Genomic DNA, 18909 nt, shown 5'->3' with positions numbered 1-18909 from the left:
TGTCAATATTATTTCCAATGTTTTGTTAGTGAAAATCATATTTAAAATGTTCATTTTTCATTGCTTAGTTCCAAATTTTCAGAGTAAATTGTATAATTTTTGGAAAATTGATATTGTATCTTTGCAGTGTATATATAGCGTATTTTCCATAGTGCTGCATATGTATGTTGTGTTGCTACATTTTAGCACTGCAGAGTATTTCTGTGAATAAAGTCAGTTACCATTATTTTACCACAAAAGTACATTTCAAAATTTTTCCTCTTTTTGTGTATTTGTACAGTGTACTCTCACAGAGTATTATTCCCAAAATATTACTTTTCAGTAGTTTTTGATACTTATCAAAGGAGAAAATTGCATTATTAGAGGTGAAAATGCAAATACATTCTTCACTGCTTAATTACATGTTTTCACAGTAAAGCTCCGAATTTCGTTTGGCAGCATAGAGGTTAAAATAATTGCCGTTTACTGTTCAGAATGAAGTAATTCCTTATTTGCATATATTTTTAATAAGAAGTAGAGTAGGAAGAACTTTAGACATCTATTTAAACTTCTTTTGTTGGAAACAAGGTAGTCTGATGAAGACTGTGCCTGGACTGAGCTTTATCCATGGATAGACAATGTGTTGGGTTATACTGTAATACCTTATCTGAAGTACTACCGAGCTCTATAGCTGCAGTCGCTTAAGTGCGGCCAGTATCCAGTATTCGGCAGACAGTGGGTTCAAACCCCACTGTTGGCAGCCCTGAAGATGGTATTCCGTGGTTTCCCATTTTCACGCTAGGCAAATGTTGGGGCTGTACCTTAAGGCCACGGTCGCTTCCTTCCCATTCCTAGACCTTTCCTGTCCCATCATCGCCATAAGATCTATTTGTGTCGGTGCGACGTAAAGCAAATAGCTACCTGACGTACTTATTTGATTATGATTACTGTTTGCATAATAATAATAATAATAATAATAATAATATGGCCTTGGCTACCGTGTGCAGACATTTCAATTTGATGCCATCTGGCTGTCTGCTTGTCAATTTCGACGTTCTGTTTTACTCTAGGCCCACTAGATGGCAGACCGAGTAAACCAAAACTCTCTTGGGCGTCTATGGCTGAGATTTAATTAATTTTGTCGAGTAAACACCAAATGTATCACCAGAGATCTTTCACATGCCAACATCGTACGACATGGTGTGTCAAATGGACTCTTTTCCGCCCTTCAAAATTCCAATTACCTCTGCCGGGTTTGAACCCACTATCTTGGGACCCGGAGGCCGACACTCTACCACTGATCCACAGAGGCAGCTACTGTCTGCATGAAGGAACTATACAAAATGAACAGAGTGACTATAGTAGCCCCTATGTATAAAGTAAAGGGTGATAAATGTAAAGCCAAAAATTACAGGCCAGTCAGTTTGACATGTTACATGTAAGCTTTGGGAAAGCATTATTTCTGCTTATATTAGACAGGTTTTCAAAATGAATAACTTGTTCAATAGAAGGCAGTTCAGGTTTAGGAAATATTATTCCACTGAAGCTCAACTTGTAGGATTCCAGCAAGATATTACCCGATATCATTGATTCGGGAGGTTAATTGAAGTGTGTCCCGATTGACCTGTCTAAAGCATTTGACAGCATAGATCATGGAAGACTACTGGCAAAAATAAGTACAATTGGACTAGACAGGAGTGGTTGAATGAGTGGCTATATTTCTAGAAAATAGAACTCGGAGAATTAGATTAGGTGATGCATTGTCTGGTCCTATAAGAGGATAATTCCTCAAGGAAGTTTTATTGGACCTTTGTTTTCCTATAAGTACAAATATATATACAAACTACAGAGGGATTTATCTCGTTCAAGTCACTTACACGATTCTCTCCATGTGTCTTCTTCAATGAGTACAAGAACAGCTTGAACATAAAATTGGAGAATATCAAGCTGGTTTTCAACCTGGGTGGTCCTGTGTTCAACAAATTTTTAACTTGAAGACGATATTGAAATACAGAGCAACCCAAAGCTCTCAGATTATTTGTAGTTTTGTCGACTTCAAGAAACTGTACGATTCGGTCAATCGACAGTCTCTCTTTAACGTCTTAGAAGAAGAAGGACTTGATCCAAACACATTAAGACTCAAGGAAACACTCACAGACACAGTCAAAAGTGAAATTCATGGGTGAAGTATCGGAGCCTTTTGCAATTAAGACCAGCCTGCGGCAGGGTGACGGATTGTCACCACTGCTTTTCAACCGTGTTCTAGACAGTCATTCAAGAATGGGAGAAGGAACTGAAAGCTCAGAAGCACTAGAAACCCATTCAACTTGGACAAAAGAATGACAACATAAAGGTCAGTTGTTTGGTTTTCGCAGACGACCTAGCGATACTAACAGTGATATTTCAGTGATCAGATCGAAGTCCTCAAGGAATGCGCTGAGAAAACTGGACTACAAATCTCCTTTGAGAAGACAGTTTATTTGCTCTAAATTCAACATTTAGGAAATACAAACGAAATATGGGTAGATCAAATGAGTTCCATACTTTAAAGGTCTCGGTGAGATCCTAGAACCAGCAGGGTTGGAAAAGGAAGCACAAAGTCCGATTACAAAAACTCAACAAAGCAACAACAAATGCGTGTCCATACATACAAAAATCAAACATTATAATACATTGATTAAACCTGAAATGCTGTATGCAAGTGAAATCTTGGTACTTAATAATAAAGGTGATCTGGAAAACATCTTGAAGGAGGAAAGGAAGATCTTGAAACTTCTGGGCCCAGAGAAAAGAGGGTATAGACTCAAATCATGCAAAGCTATGGAAAGACTGTAAACCTTGCTGCAGACATCAGGAAACAAAGACTAAAAAATTGAAGAACGTTCCATGGATACAAGGTGTTAAAAATGATCTGGAAAAGGCCCAGATAGAAATACCAGAAATAATGGACAGAAACGTTTACCATCAAAACATAAACAGATGGGTAGTAAAGCCACAGAATGAAGTCACTAAAAGATCTGGGACTAAGTGGTCAGAGGACAGAAAACATGCACACACTGAAAGAATGAAAGCAATATGGTCTGTTAGAAAGGTGAATCATACGAGGTCCATACAATAATAATAATAATAATAATAATAATAATAATAATAATAATAATAATAATAATATCAGTAAAGAACTCTAATCAGAGGTAAGGCTTTTTACAGATGATGTTACTCTGTATAGAGTAACAAATAAGTTAAAAGATTGTGAGCAACTGCAAAAAGACCTCAGTGTTGTGAGATGGACAGCAGGCAATTGTATGATGATAAACGGGGTTAAAAGTCGGGTTGAGAGTTTTACTAATAGGAAAAGTCTTCAGTTTTAATTACTGTGTTGATGGGATAAAAGTTCCTTATGGGGATCACTGTAAGTACCTGGGTGTAAATATAAGGAAAGCTCTTCATTTGGGTAATCACATAAACTGTATTGTAAATAAAAGGTACAGATCTGTACACATGGTTATGAGGGGTATTTAAGGGTTGTAGTAAAGACGTGAAGGAGAGGGCATATAAGTCTCTGGTAAGTCCTCAACTAGAGTATGGTTCTCTCACCAGGATTACTTGACTTGAAAACTGGAAAAAATCCAAAGAAAAGCAGCTAGATTTCTTCTAGGTGACTTTTGACAGAAGAGTAGCATTACAAAAAAGTTGCGAAGTTTGCATCGGGAAGACTTGGGAGAAAGGTCACGAGCTGCCCAACGAAGTGGTATGTTCCGATCTGTCAGTGAAGAGATGGTGTGGAATGACATTAGTAGACAAATAAGTTTGAGTGGTGTTTTTAAAAGTAGGAAATATCACAATATGAAGATAAAGTTGGAATTCAAGAAGACAGGTTGGAGCAAATATTAGTTTATAGGATGAGGAGTTAGGGATGGAAATAATTCATCAAGTAAGACGTTCAGTAAATTTTCAAATTCTCTGCAATTATTTAAGAAGAGACTAGGTAAAGAACAGATAGGGAATCTGCCAACTGGGCAACTGCCTTAAATGCAGATCATTGTTTTGATTTTGATTTGATTTGATTTGATTTGATTTGATTTTTGATTTATTTATTTATTTATTTATTTATTTATTTATTTATTTATTTATTTATTTATTTATTTATTGTGTTCCGACCTCGTTCGGACAGGTCCCTGAGAACACGTGGTGGTGGTAGTAACCACATGCTGGTTCATACGTACAGAAAGATAAAAGGTATTTAATTACACATTAACATATCTACATCATGATACATCCATTTAACATGCTGCTCACACGATGGATTTGATATTCAGAGTTTATCAGCACAACACATTTCACCATAGTACCTTTCTGGCAGCCATGCTGCTTGCTCACATGATTGAACGCGAAGATGCCCGACCGCTCCCGAAATAGGCTACCCCAGGAAGTGGCGCAGCACCAATGCAGTAGCGCTCTGTTCAACCACAAACAGGTTGGTTGGTTGGTTGGTTGGTTGGTTGGTTGGTAAAGAACTTCTGAAACTTATATTGGCAGTCGACTTAAACCCACATTAAATGTTGGAAGAGATCTAAAAATTCCTCATCATGCTACTACCCTACTAGTTGAAATCTCTTCCAGTCAGTTAACTTTCTCAGGTGCTACACTATTGTGTACCTTTTCTTTTTCTGAATTGGCAACTACATCATATTTCCATGCTGTTTATTTTTGTAGAAAAATTGTCATAAAAACTCTCAATTGATCACTTTTCTGCGTTCATAAGTAGCTGAGTAAATATCCCTGGTAATTTTCTGCTGTGGGATCACTAGCTGAAAGTCAAGCTGAATAGCTCGGATAGTAGAACACTGGCCTTCTGAGCCAACTTGGCAGGTTTGATCCTGGCTCAGTCCATTGGTATTTGAAGGTACTCAATTATGTCGGCCTGATGTTGGTCAATTTACTGACATCTATAAGAACTTCTGCAGGACAAAATTCTGGCATCTCTGAGAACCATACAAACTTCATTAGTGGCGTGTTAAACCTGTAACTGTATATCATAGAGAGTTTCCTCCAAAATTGTTTCAACGTTTCAACTAAAGTGTTTACTGTAATTTAAAATACTAATTAATCTTTTCATATACTGTATATTATACCACATGATATTCTGCACTTTTCTGAATTATTAATAAAACTAAGTGATATGATTTATTTTTTATTTTTTTTAGTTTACTTCAAGGTAAGGAGCCTGTAATGAAGACTGTGGAAAACTCATTTGGTGGTAATATTTGTCGCTGTACAGGCTACAGACCAATCCTAGATGCCTTTAAATCTCTCTCTAAAGATGCAACACCAGAGCTAAAAAGGAAATGTATTGATATTGAGGTCAGTATTTTGAGTCTTTATATTCCCATTATAATCTTTAAAACTTCCTCTGTTATCCCTGATAGTAATATTGGCTAATATATTTGGATTTATAACAGATTTCTACAAAATCTGATATTGTGTACCCAGTTGAAAATAATCTGTATATCGTACTGGTAAATCTTTATTATACTGTGTATAGGGTAGGGAGCCAATGCGGCCGCCTGTCACCCGGCGGCCCCGGTTTCGATTCCCGGCTGGGTCAGAGGTTTTTAATCGTTATGACTAATATCCCTTGCCTGGGGACTGGGTGTTTGTGACGTCCTTAATCTTCCTTTCCTCACACACAACATTCCACACTACCGCAATTCCCATTACATGCAGGTTCATACAATATGGTGCCAGTAGGGGCAAAAGAAACGCATGGGCCGACGCCCCGAACAAATAGCATTAAAAAAAATTACTGTACATTGTTATGTCTTTCACATTCAGCCTGCAAGCCTGTGTGAATTAACTGCATGCTTTCTCAAACTTCATTAAGTTCCACAACTCTTATCACTAAATCATTCAAAACAGAGTCTAACCATCATTGCCTTGTTTTATCTCTGCTTCTCTTACCACCACCACCACCCTCCCCCCCCCCCCCTTACCACCACCACCTCCACCTCCACCACCACCATGACTCATAAATGATGGCTATTATCCCCTATTTGCTTCACATGATCCCATGACTAAAGCAGATTTATGTATACAGTTTTGTACATAGAGGTAATTCCTATATTAGCATTTGTGTCCTCATTCTGAATATCCTCATACCATTATTTCCACCTATTTGCACCAGCAAGCATTCTTGTTACTTTTGTGTCTGTTACTTCTAACATATGAATAAGATCCTTAGTCCATCCAGCTTTCATTCCTGTGCAGTAAATAGACAGACATAAAGATAATCCTTGGACAGTAAAGCACTAACGAGGAATGGGAGCTAAGTCTTGTGTAAATGCTATATTTTTCATTGTAAGATTATTAATATCTTTCCTTTTGAATGGTCCTATGTGTAATATAGTGTGGATTATAAGTATTAACAAAATTTTTAAGTGAAATAACAAAGAAAGAAAGAAAGAAAGAAAGAAAGAAAGAAAGAAAATGAAGGATCTGTACAAATAATTATATTTTTTATATATATATATATATATATATATATATATATGCTCTCGGATTGTACCGTCCAGCTGTAGATATTTATCAAATTTATGCTGGAAATGTACTAATTAGGCCTACTGAAAATGAAATGTCGTGTGGCTTTTAGTGCCGGGATATCGCAGGACGGGTTCGGCTGGCAAGGTGCAGATCTTTCTATTTGACTCCCGTAGGTGACCTGCGCGTTGTGATGAGGATGAAATGATGATGAAGACAGCACATACACCCAGCCCCCTTGCCAGTGGAATTAACCAATTAAGGTTAAAATCCCCGACCCGGCCGGGAATCGAACCCGGGACCCTCTGAACCGAAGGCCAGTACGCTGACCGTTCAGCTAACGAGTCGGACCTTAGGCCTACTTGTAACTATGAAATGATTTGAAACGTTTTGATATTGACAGGACATTGGTTTGTAATAAATAGTCATTTGAAACTCCTCACTGACAGGAGATGCAGAGATATCATTAGATAAGAATAATCTGTTTCTATGGAGATGAAGCTTTTAGAAAAAAATAATGCTGAGACTTCAGTGGTTTCCAAGCTGTGGTGAGTTGTCACAAAATCTTGTTGAAATTGTAACAACAAAATTATCTTTGATTTGGTACAGAGTCATCTACACTTACACTACTATGACTACAACTACTTTCTCAATTATTCTAGACTAGCAAGATACCCGTGCTTCGCTACGGTATTATACTGAAATTTATAATTGAATGCTTATCGTTTTATGTATAATCTGCCAAAATTTGCACTCTGACCCGTTTTCTGAGAGAATCAGTCAAAATTAACGATCTGACTCCTTTTCTGCGAGACTACGGCAAAATTCCTCATATTTTTCAATCTTTCTTTCCAGCAATCAATTTGGTACTTCCCGGGTTAGGTCCAGGTATTCCACCTGGTCATTTGGGCCCCTAAATCTTTGCCATCTTTTCCTATAAGCGTTTTAATATGGATCAAATCCTTGAGGAGATCCGGCGTGGTGACATCTTGGGTGCCTTGGCAGTACTGAACCTGCGGCCGGATTGCATTCGTAGTCATTACCCGGCCAGGATCCGTTTCCAGCGCTGCCCGCACATAATGACGATGGTCCAGATTATTATTATTATTATTATTATTATTATTATTATTATTATTATTATTATTATAATATTCTGGACCTCACAGCAAGATGCAAGACCGCTACTTGGTGGTAAATTACATCTGCTACCATTGTCACTGATGACAATGCGACCAGCACCATCGTCACACGTAGGCAAGTGAGAAGTATTTCTGGCGACACGAATGATATACAATACCAATATAATGGTCCGTTATTGGACATTATAAATTTTCCAGCTAACTCATTCTTGGTTGCCTGCGTTTCGCCCTTGTGTGCTAAGTTAGGCTCGTCAGTTGGGACTTAGCACACCACCCAAGACGCAAGGCTAGTGCATACCGTGGAGGCCACTGCATAGGCTACTTGAAGCCACCAGCAGTGCCAATGCACTATGAGAGCTATGTCTCATTTTCAAAAATTGATGCCTGCCTGGCCATCAAATGATGTAGATGTTGATTCCCATAGGGAACCTAAAATATTTGTCCCGAATGAGTAAATTTATAATACCAATATAATGATCCGTTATTGGACATTATAAATTTTCCAGCTAACTCATTCTTGGTTGCCTGCGTTTCGCCCTCGTGTGCTAAGTTAGGCTCGTCAGTTGGGACTTAGCACACCACCCAAGACGCAAGGCTAGTACATACCGTGGAGGCCACTGCATAGGCTACTTGAAGCCACCAGCAGTGCCAATGCACTATGAGAGCTATGTCTCATTTTCAAAAATTGATGCCTGCCTGGCCATCAAATGATGTAGATGTTGATTCCCATAGGGAACCTAAAATATTTGTCCCGAATGAGTAAATTTATAATACCAATATAATGGTCCGTTATTGGACATTATAAATTTTCCAGCTAACTCATTCTTGGTTGCCTGCGTTTCGCCCTCGTGTGCTAAGTTAGGCTCGTCAGTTGGGACTTAGCACACCACCCAAGACGCAAGGCTAGTGCATACCGTGGAGGCCACTGCATAGGATACTTGAAGCCACCAGCAGTGCCAATGCACTATGAGAGCTATGTCTCATTTTCACGGTATGCACTAGCCTTGCGTCTTGGGTGGTGTGCTAAGTCCCAACTGACGAGCCTAACTTAGCACACGAGGGCGAAACGCAGGCAACCAAGAATGAGTTAGCTGGAAAATTTATAATGTCCAATAACGGACCATTATATTGGTATTATAAATTTACTCATTCGGGACAAATATTTTAGGTTCCCTATGGGAATCAACATCTACATCACACGAATGATATACATGCGTGCATTATTGACATTATTATAGAGATGAACAATTGCATGGTCAATTTCATTCCTATCGTTTATTTCAAAAGTGTTTAAATTTTTATTTTCATGCCGGGAGAGTCTACTGTAATCTAACAATATGTTCTCCAAAGGAAAAGATGGTTCTTGAAAACAAACCTGGCAAAGATTAAAAATGATCAGTTTATGATAAGAATAAGTACATTATAAACAGTAAAATCAATTGGTCTCAACTCGTTTTTCACCCCACCACCGTTAACTTGATTTACCCCCCCACCGCCATAAAAAAAGGCGTGTTTCTTTATGTTTAAAGGAAATTCCAAATACCAATGTTCATGCCTGTTACCTTCAGTTCTGAGATATAAGTATCCCCCAAAAAATAATTCAGTTTTAACTTTCTTTCACCCCCCCCACCAAGTGAATTTTCCAGCAAAAATGTGTGTTTCTTTTTTAGTAAAGCATCTTCTAAATACCAGTTATCACAACTCTAACATCTTCTGTTTTTGAGAAGTGTGTCCTCATAAAAGAAAATAAACTCCTTTTCACCCCCGCTCCCCAAGATGGTTTCCCCCAAAACTCTTTTTTCTTTGTTTTTAAGGGAGACCCAAATACCAATTTTCATGTCTGTAACAACTTTAGTTTTTATTAGGTGTAAGTATCCTCATAAAATTAATTCAATTAATTTGTCAATTTTTCACTTCCCCCCCCCCCTTTCATTGGATTTTCGAAGAATACGTGTTTCTTTAATTTTAAAGCAGATTCCAAATACTAATTTTCACGTCTGCAAAATCTTTCGCTTTTGAGATAATAGTATCATCATACAAATAATTCAACTAATTTTTCAATTTCCCTCCTCCCTTTAGGTGGACTTACAAAACAAAAAATATGTATTTCTATATTTTTAAAGGAGATTCCAAATTCCAAATTTCATGTCTGTAACATCTTCAGCTTCTTAGATATCAGTATAATAATTTAAATAATTCAACCCCATTTTCCGTCACTCTTAACCCTCCACCCAAGTGGTTTTTTTTTCTTTCTTTCAGAAAACAAAAAACACATGTTTCTTTACTGTCATAAAGATAAAAAAATACTACTTTTTTACTTCGGTAACATGTTAAGTTTTTGAGATATACCATACATACATACATACATACATACATACATACATACATACATTCTCATTATAGACTGTTATGCCTTTCAGCATTCATTCTCCAAGCCTCTGTGAATTTACTAAACGTCGCCACAATCTTCTATTTGCAACTAGTGTTTTGGTTTCATTTAGTTCTATACCTCTTATCTTTAAATCGTTAGAAACCGAGTCTAACCATCGTCGTCTTGGTCTACCTCTACTTCTCTTACCCTGCACGACAGTCCATTATTCTCCTAGGTAACCTATTCTCCATTCGCCTCACATGACCCTACCACCGAAGCCGGTTTATGCATACAGCTTCATCCATAGAGTTCATTCCTAAATTAGCCTTTATCTCCTCATTCCAAGTACCCTCCTGCCATTGTTCCCACCTGTTTTTACGAGCAATCGTTCTTGCTACTTTCATGTCTGTTACTTCTAACTTATGAATAAGATATCCTGAGTCCACCCAGGTTTTGCTCCCATTAAGCAAAGTTGGTCTGAAAACAGACTGATTTAAAGATAGTTTCGTCTGGGAGCTGACTTCCTTCCTACAGAATACTGTTGATGGCAAATGCAAGCTCACTGCATGAGCTTTACGACACCTTGATTCAATCACACTTACTATATTACCATCCTGGGAGAACACACAACCTAAATACTTGAAATTATCGACCTATTCTAGCTTTGTATCGCCAATTTGACATTCAATTCTGTTGAATTTCTTACCTACTGACATCAATTTAGTCTTCGAGAGGCTAATTTTCATACCATACTCATTGCACCTGTTTTCAAGTTCCAAGATATTAGACTGCAAGTTTTCGGCACAATCTGCCATTAAGACCAAGTCGTCAGCATAGGCCAGACTGCTTACTACATTTCCACCTAACTGAATCCCTCCCTGCCATTTTATACCTTTCAACAGATGATCCATGTAAACTACGAACAGCAAAGGTGAAAGATTACAGCCTTGTCTAATCCTTGTAAGTACCCTGAACCAAGAACTCATTCTACCATCAATTCTCACTGAAGCCCAATTGTCAACATAAATGCCTTTGATTGATTTTAATAATCTGCCTTTTAATTCCATAGTTCCCCAGTAAAGTGAACATCTTTTCCCTCGGTACCCTGTCATATGCTTTCTCTAGATCTACGAAACATAAACACAACTGCCTATTCCTCTCGTAGCATTTTTCAATTACCTGGCGCATACTGAAAATCTGATCCTGACAGCCTCTCTGTGGTCTGAAACCACACTGGTTTTCTATAAACTTCCTCTTAACGACTGATTGCACCCTCCCTTCCAAGATGCCAGTGATTACTTTGCCCGGTATACTAATCAATGAGATACCTCGATAGTTGTTGCAATCCTTCCTGTTCCCATGCTTATAGATGGGTGCAATTACGGCTTTTGTCCAATCTGAAGGTACCTCACCAACACTCCATGCTAATCTTACTACTCTAAGAAGCCATTTCATCCCTGCCTTCCCACTATACTTCAACATTTCAGGTCTAATTTCATCTATTCCTGCTGCTTTATGACAATGGAGTTTATTTACCATCCTTTCCACTTCCTCAAGCGTAATTTCACCATCATTTTCCTCCTTCCCATGAGCTTGGCTGTTCGCAACACCACCAGGAAAATCTCCTTTTACGTTGAGATGATGATCAAAATATTCCCTCCACCTCTCCAGAGATTCCCTGGGATCTATTGCGAGTTCACCTGAATTACTCAAAACATTGTTTATTTCCTTTTTCCCTCCCTTCCTAAGATTCTTTATTACTGTCCAGAAAGGTTTCCCTGCTGCTTGACCTAGCCTTTCCATGTTATTACCAAAATCTTCCCAAGACTTCTTTTTGGATTCAATAACTATTTGTTTCGCTCTTTCTTTCATGTACGTACAAATCCCTGTCTGCCTCAGCCCTTGTTTGGAGACATTTCTAATAAGCCTTCTTTTAACGTTTACAAGCTGCTCTCACTTCATCATTCCACCAAGATGTTTGCCTTTTCCCATCTTTACAAACAGTTATTCCAGGGCATTCCCTTGCTATTTTTACTACAGCATCCCTGTATGCGATCCATTCACTTTCTATATCCTGAACTTGCTTACTGTCCAGTGTTCGATACTTCTCACTGATCATATCCATGTATTCTGTCTAATTTCCTCTTCCTGGAGATTTTCTACCCTTATTCGTTTGCAGACAGATTTCACTTTCTCTACCCTAGGCCTAGAGATACTTAGTTCACTAAAGATCAGATAGTGGTCTGTATCATCGAAAAATCTCTGGAAAACTTGTACATTCCTAAAAGATTTCCTGAATTCGAAGTCGGTTAAGATATAGTCTATTATGGATCTGGTACCCCTAGCCTCCCATGTTTAGTGGTGAATAGCCTTATGCTTGAAGAATGTATTCGTAACTGCTAACCCATACTAGCACAGAAGTCCAGCAAACGCTTCCCATTCCCATTAGCTTCCATATCTTCTCCACATTTACCAATCACTGTTTCGTATCCTTCAGTTCTACTCCCAACTCTCACTTTGAAATCGCCCATTAGCTCTTTTTTTTATCCTTGCTGTTGACCCCGACCACGGTGTCACTCAATGCTTCATAAAACTTGTCAATTTCATCTGCATCTGCACCCTCACATGGTGATTACACTGAGACACTTATAGTCCTAAATCCTCCAACTGCCAAATCAACCCACATCATTCGCTCATTTACATGCCTAACAGAAACTATGTTGCGAGCAATGGTATTCCTGATAAAGAACCCTACCCCAGACTCTGCCCTTCCCTTTCTAACTCCCGTCAAGTACACTTTATAATCTCCTATCTTTTCCTCGTTATCTCCGCTTGCCCGAATATCACTTACTCCTAGCACATGCAGATGCATCCTCTTTGCTGACTCAGCCAGTTCTACTTTCTTTCTTCCATAAGCCCCATTAATATTGATAGCTCCCCATCGAATTCCATTTTGTTCACCAAGTTGTTTCCAAGGAGTCCCTCGCCTGTCAAATGGCAGTGGGACTCCGTTATTCCCATAGGTCTGAGTCTTGCTTAAAATGTTCTGAGCTCGGTAAATTCATGAAGCAGGATGCTACCCTACTTGCACATAGTCCAAGTGAGGATCTCTCTTCTAATGGGTTATGGACCACCTGTGAATTGTATAGTCCTAGCCGCCTGAGCACAAGGAGGGCCATGACTCCGAATATATCCGAGATGCCCATTCCCACTCCCATTCCATAGCAGCTGGTATCCTGACTCTCAGGACCACTTACTAGGCCACTCAGTCGTTGCCCATGGTTCACGAACTAGGACGTGACTACAGTAACCCACACCATGAACCATAGATATACTGTAGAAGTGCTCATTTTAAATTTTTACCCCCTTTTTAGTTGCCCTTAATTGGAGTTTCAAAAAACAAATCACCTATGTTTCTTTACTTTTACAGGCGATTCCAAATGCCAATTTTTAAGTTTGTAAAATTTTATGTTTCTGAGATATACTGTAGATATAGTCTTTCTAAAAATTCACCCCAACTTGTCACTCCTGTTTAACCCCCATTAATTGGATTTTCCAAAAACAAAAAAATACGTGTTTATTTTATGAGGAGTTTCTAAATATTAAATTTCAGGTCTGTAATATGTTCCGTTTCTGAGATGTAAGTATCCTCAATAAAGGCATTCAACCTGTCTTTCACCCTTTTTCACCCTCCTGTTGGGATTTTCTGAAAACAAAACAAAATACATGTTTCCTTATTTTTAAAGGAGATTCTAAATATCAATTTTTACATCTGTAAACTTTAAAAGTTTTGAGATATAGATACATTCATTTTAAAATTTCACCCCCCTTTTCACCCTCTTAGCGACGGAATATCCAAAAACCCTCCCTTAGTGAGCACCTATATTGTACTATAAATGTGTCTTCAAAATTTCATTTCATTACGTCCAATAGTTTTGGCTTGGCGATGATGAGTCAGTCAGTCAGTCAGTCAGGACATTTTATTTTTTATATATATATAGACTAGCAAGATACCCGTGCTTTGCTACGGTATACTGAATTTTATAATTGAATGCTTAACGTCATTAGATGGTACAGTCCTATTCATCAAGTGAACTACACATGATTTTATCATTATATAAGATTTTTAGTTATTTCATGAACATTTTTATAATAACTGTAAAATGTTTGGAAATGTTGTCTGACAAAAATAATAAGGTTTTGATTAGTGACTGAAAAACAAGAGGCAAAACATGTCTCACATTTGAAAAATGTTTTAACTTAAATGCCAACATCTTGTATTGAATAGGTGGAAATAAGTATTAAATATTTTTCTATATACTTCATGAAACTTTCAATACGGACAAAAATTATTTTTATCACTTGTAATAATAGGAACTGTGCCGGCTGCTGAAGCACTCCTCTGGGGCAATGATCGATGAATGACAAATGAAATGAAATATTGGACAGTGTTGCTGGAATGAATGATTACAGGGAAAACTGGAGTATCCAGAGAAAAACCTGTCCCGCCTCTGTCTTGTCCAGCACGAATATTACATGGAGTGACCGGGTTTTGAACCACGGAACCCAGTTGTGAGAGGCCGGCGCCCTGCCACCTGAGCAACTGAGGATCCTTATAAGTACATTATGAACAGTAAAATCAATTGGTCTCACCTCCTTTTACACCCCACCGAAGTTAAGTTTATTTACCCCCCCCCCTCCAAAAAAATTAAAAGGACTGTTTCTTTATGTTTAAAGGAGATTCCAAACACCAGTGTTCACGTCTATTACCTTCAGTTTTGAGATACAAGTATCCCCATAAAAGTAATTAACTTTTTTCACTTCCTTTCACACTCCTCCCCCCCCCCCCCCGCCCAAAGTGAATTTTCCGGCAAAACATACTTGTTTCTTTAATAGTAAAGGATCTTCTAAATACCAATTATCACGACTCTAACTTCTTCAGTTTTTGATTTATGTGTCCTCATGAAATTAATTCAACTCCTTTACAGTCCCGCCGCCCTATATATGGTTTCTCCCCCCCCCCTCCCGAAACACGTTTTTCTTTGTTTTTAAAGGTGATCCAAATACCAATTTTCACATCTGTAACAACTTTAGTTTTTATTAGATGTATGTATTCTCATACAATTAATATATTATTTTCAATTCTTTCAACCCCCCCCCCCCAATTCATTGGATTTTCCGAGAATACGTGTTTCTTTACTTTTAAAGCAGATTCCAAATATCAAATTTCACGTCTGTAACATCTTCATTTTTGAGATATCAGTAGCCTAATTAAAAGAAATCAACACCATATTCAGTTACTTTTACCCCCCCCCCCCCCCTCCACCCAAGTGGTATTTATGAAGACTAAAAATACACGTTTCTTTATTTTTAATAGAGATAAAAATACCATTTTTTCACTTCTGTAACATGTTAAGTTTTTTGAGATATACTGTAGAAATTCTCATTTTAAAATTTCACACCTTTTTACTTCCCCTTCAGTGGAGTTTCCAAAAGCAAATCACCTATGCTTCTTTACATTTACAGGAAATTCCAAATACCCACCTTTTATGTCTGTAACATTTTATGTTTCTCAGATTCTGTAGATATAGTCTTTCGAAAAATTCACCCCAATGTGTCACTCCTGTTTAACCGCAATTAATTGGATTTTCCAAAAACAAAAAAATACACGTTTCTTTATTTTTAAAGGAGATCCCAAATAACAATTTTCAGGTCAGCAATATCTTCAGTTTCTGAGATATAAGTACCCTCATTAAAGGCATTCAACCCATTATTCACCCCTTTTCACCCCTCCTATTGGGATTTTCCGAAAACAACAAATACATGTTTATTTTTAAAGGAGATTCTAAATACCAATTTTTACCTTTGTTTACTTTTGAAGTTTTGAGATATAGATACTTATTTTAAAATTTAACCCCCGTTTTCACCCTCCCATTAATTGGATTTTCCAAAAACAAAGAAACGCATGTTTCTTTATTTTTAAAGGAGATTGCAAATACGAATTTTCAGGTCTGTAATATCTTCAATTTCTGATATAGAAGTATCCTCATTAAAGGCATTCAACCAGTTTTTCACCCTTTTTCACTTCTCCTATTGGGCTTTTCCGAAAACAAAATATACGTGTTTCCTGATTTTTAAAGGAGATTTCAAATACCAATTTTTACGTGATCATCATCATCCCTGCACACCAGACATGCAGGTCGTCCATGGGTGTCAAATAGAAACGCCTGCACCAGGCGAGCTGAACATGTCCTCTTACATTCCCAGCACTAAAAACCATTTGATAAATAAACCTGTCAAAAATGCTAGAAACTGTTTAATGTTATTCATAATATTGCATCCTTTCTTCATCTAAAATATGTAAACTCAACCACACAAAAAAAGTATTTGCTGAAGGTGACTTTCTTTCAACATCATCTTGTTTGTAGTTGAATATATTGTGCAGGTGGTAGAATTAAAACTATCTCTTCGACCACCAGATGTCCACAGTTTAGAAATATCCTTGTGTTTCAAGAATGTATGAAGTTAAATATTTAATAATAATAATAATAATGTTATTTGTTTTACGTCCCACTAACTACTTTTTGAGGTCTTCGGAGACGCCGAGGTGCCGGAATTTAGTCCCGCAGGAGTTCTTTTACGTGCCAGTAAATCTACCGACACGGGGCTGTCGTATTTGAGCAGGTTCGATCCTGGCTCAGTCCGGTGGAGTTAAATATTTCTTAGCTGGTCAATTTTTATGTGGTCGAGTGTATATGATAGATCTACCATTTTGAGAATAATATTTGAGATTTGATGATGTTGTTTGCAATAATATATTTTTTTTCTATATTGAATGTTACAGGAACTGACTTCTACAAAAATATGTTCCAAGAATGGTCTTCCCTGTGAGAGGAAATGTAAGGAACATAATTCAGTTCAATGCAATGGAATTGATAATGTTCTTGATACTTCATCAGATCCTTCAATTTATCGTCAGCTGCAAGGAGCCGAATGGTATACATTATCTACCATTGAAGAGGTCCTAGATATACTGAAAAACATTGGAGATGAACCTTACATGCTAGTTGCTGGAAACACTGCACAAGGTAAAGAAATGCTCTTCTTAGATACGGTGGCAGTGCTCAGTGCCAAAAATGTGTATAGACAGAAATATAAATTGGAAGGAGCTGGAGATTATGGCTGATTCAATTTGCTTCTGATGCTGAAGTTTTTACACTTTTGATTTTGTTGTTGCTTCATTCTATGGACAATGTTCATTGTTGTCATCTGATTTGTGTATTGTATCATTTGTGTATGTTGTTTGATCTTTCCTTACCTGTAATTGTTTGAAACTTGGATTAGGTTAGGCCCCCAATACTAAGGTACAATCTCAGCATTTTCTTGGGTCATGTGAAATTGTCTTAAAGTGTCTTGACATTCATAGTGAAACATACTAGATGTGAATTTATTTAATTTTTGTGGGCAGATATCATGCACTGTAAAGTTTGAAGCGTATTGCTGAAATATTGTTAATAGATATTGAAAAACAAAAACAAATCATATATATAGATATCAGAATTCTATTCTCATTCACTTCTTTAAATCCCATTCAGTTTAGACCACATGCATCATAGTTCATAATATATTAGCTGTTAAATTGTATTAACTCCACCTGTACTTACAGTAATACCATCTCTGGGATAACTCAACATGGTGATGTGTTGGCCTAGTAAGCACGTATCCACAGACCCTAGAGAAAGGTGGCTTTTACTTGCACTGTTGGTCTTGAAATAGAAATCCTGGGATGGATCTTTCTTAAGGTCCTATATTATTATTATTTTTTTTTTTTTTAGCCTTGGCACCAATTGTAAAAAAATTTTTGCTAGTGGCTTTATGTCGCACAGACACAGATAGGTCTTATGGTGACGGATTGTAAAATTGTATATACAGTACTTATTATAAAGAGTGATTAATCCAAGTTAACAGAACATTTCACACACATTAAATTAATTGAATTTACAATCTGGTATCAGTCATCATTTTTCATTGCCAAGGTACGGCCAAGATAAAGCAAATATGATTCCTCTTCATTTGTTTGATTTCACAGTGTCTCCGAAGTTTGGCTTTATATTTGATAGTTCATAGTCCTACTCTCTGAACTGTGTCGAGCATACAAAACTGTGCGGTTGATGAGAAATTAGTGCGACTAACTTTTTTTGTAGCCAAGTGCGATATCTCTCTGGAGATTTCTCTTGGTTGAATAATCTGTGAAAACCTACGCATTCTTCCCTCGATGTTTCCAAAGTCCTTGCATGGTTGAAACCATACACAACAGAGTAAATCATATTTTCATTTGGGTATCGTTTACAGTAGTTAAATGTGCTGAACCAACATTGCACTCTCTGATTCTGCTACACCTACAAACATTGTGCAGGAAGCAGCTCGCCAACAGTGACGTCACTCGCTCAAGCGCTGTGGCAGTTTTCTGCATATATCTCCTGAACAATATAAAATAATGCAATAATGTTTTCAGCATATTGATTAAAATTTAATCTTGCATTCAGCGAGTTAAGAAAATAAAACTTTAAAATAAGTTACCTGGGGCTTTAAGGTGCTATACCCTTCAGGTATACTGCAAGATAGGACACTGTTAGCACTGCATGGTTTAGTGTTTTAATTAACAGCTTAGAACGTGGTCAGTCTGAGGCGTGCATCCTCTAAGTAGAAGCAACATTCATATGTCGTATTTAATTCGTATTTAATGGTTACGTCCAAATCAATTCAACCGTGATACTGGTTTGGCTGGGGTCTTATGGAGCACCCACCTTGCAGCCAAGCACTCCTCTTGCAACTGTCCCATCCTTGGTCTGCTGGAGAAAGCCCTGAAGAGCAAACGTTCAGCCA

The 18909-nt window shown here is 37.6% G+C and overlaps 1 protein-coding gene across 1 annotated transcript in view; it reads left to right on the top strand.

Moving 5' to 3' along the window:
• Positions 1–18909, top strand: part of LOC136864294 (xanthine dehydrogenase) — a 358258-nt gene that overhangs the window by 133568 nt on the left and 205781 nt on the right. Inside the window, exons 5-6 of the mRNA XM_067141086.2 lie at positions 5184–5340; positions 16868–17111. Of these exons, the coding sequence (XP_066997187.2) occupies positions 5184–5340; positions 16868–17111 (401 nt within the window). The remainder of the gene's footprint in view (positions 1–5183; positions 5341–16867; positions 17112–18909) is intronic.

The sequence above is a fragment of the Anabrus simplex genome, chromosome 2 (genome assembly GCF_040414725.1).
Source record: "Anabrus simplex isolate iqAnaSimp1 chromosome 2, ASM4041472v1, whole genome shotgun sequence".
NCBI classification, from domain to species: domain Eukaryota; kingdom Metazoa; phylum Arthropoda; class Insecta; order Orthoptera; family Tettigoniidae; genus Anabrus; species Anabrus simplex.
This window is presented reverse-complemented; position numbering and strand designations above follow the sequence as displayed.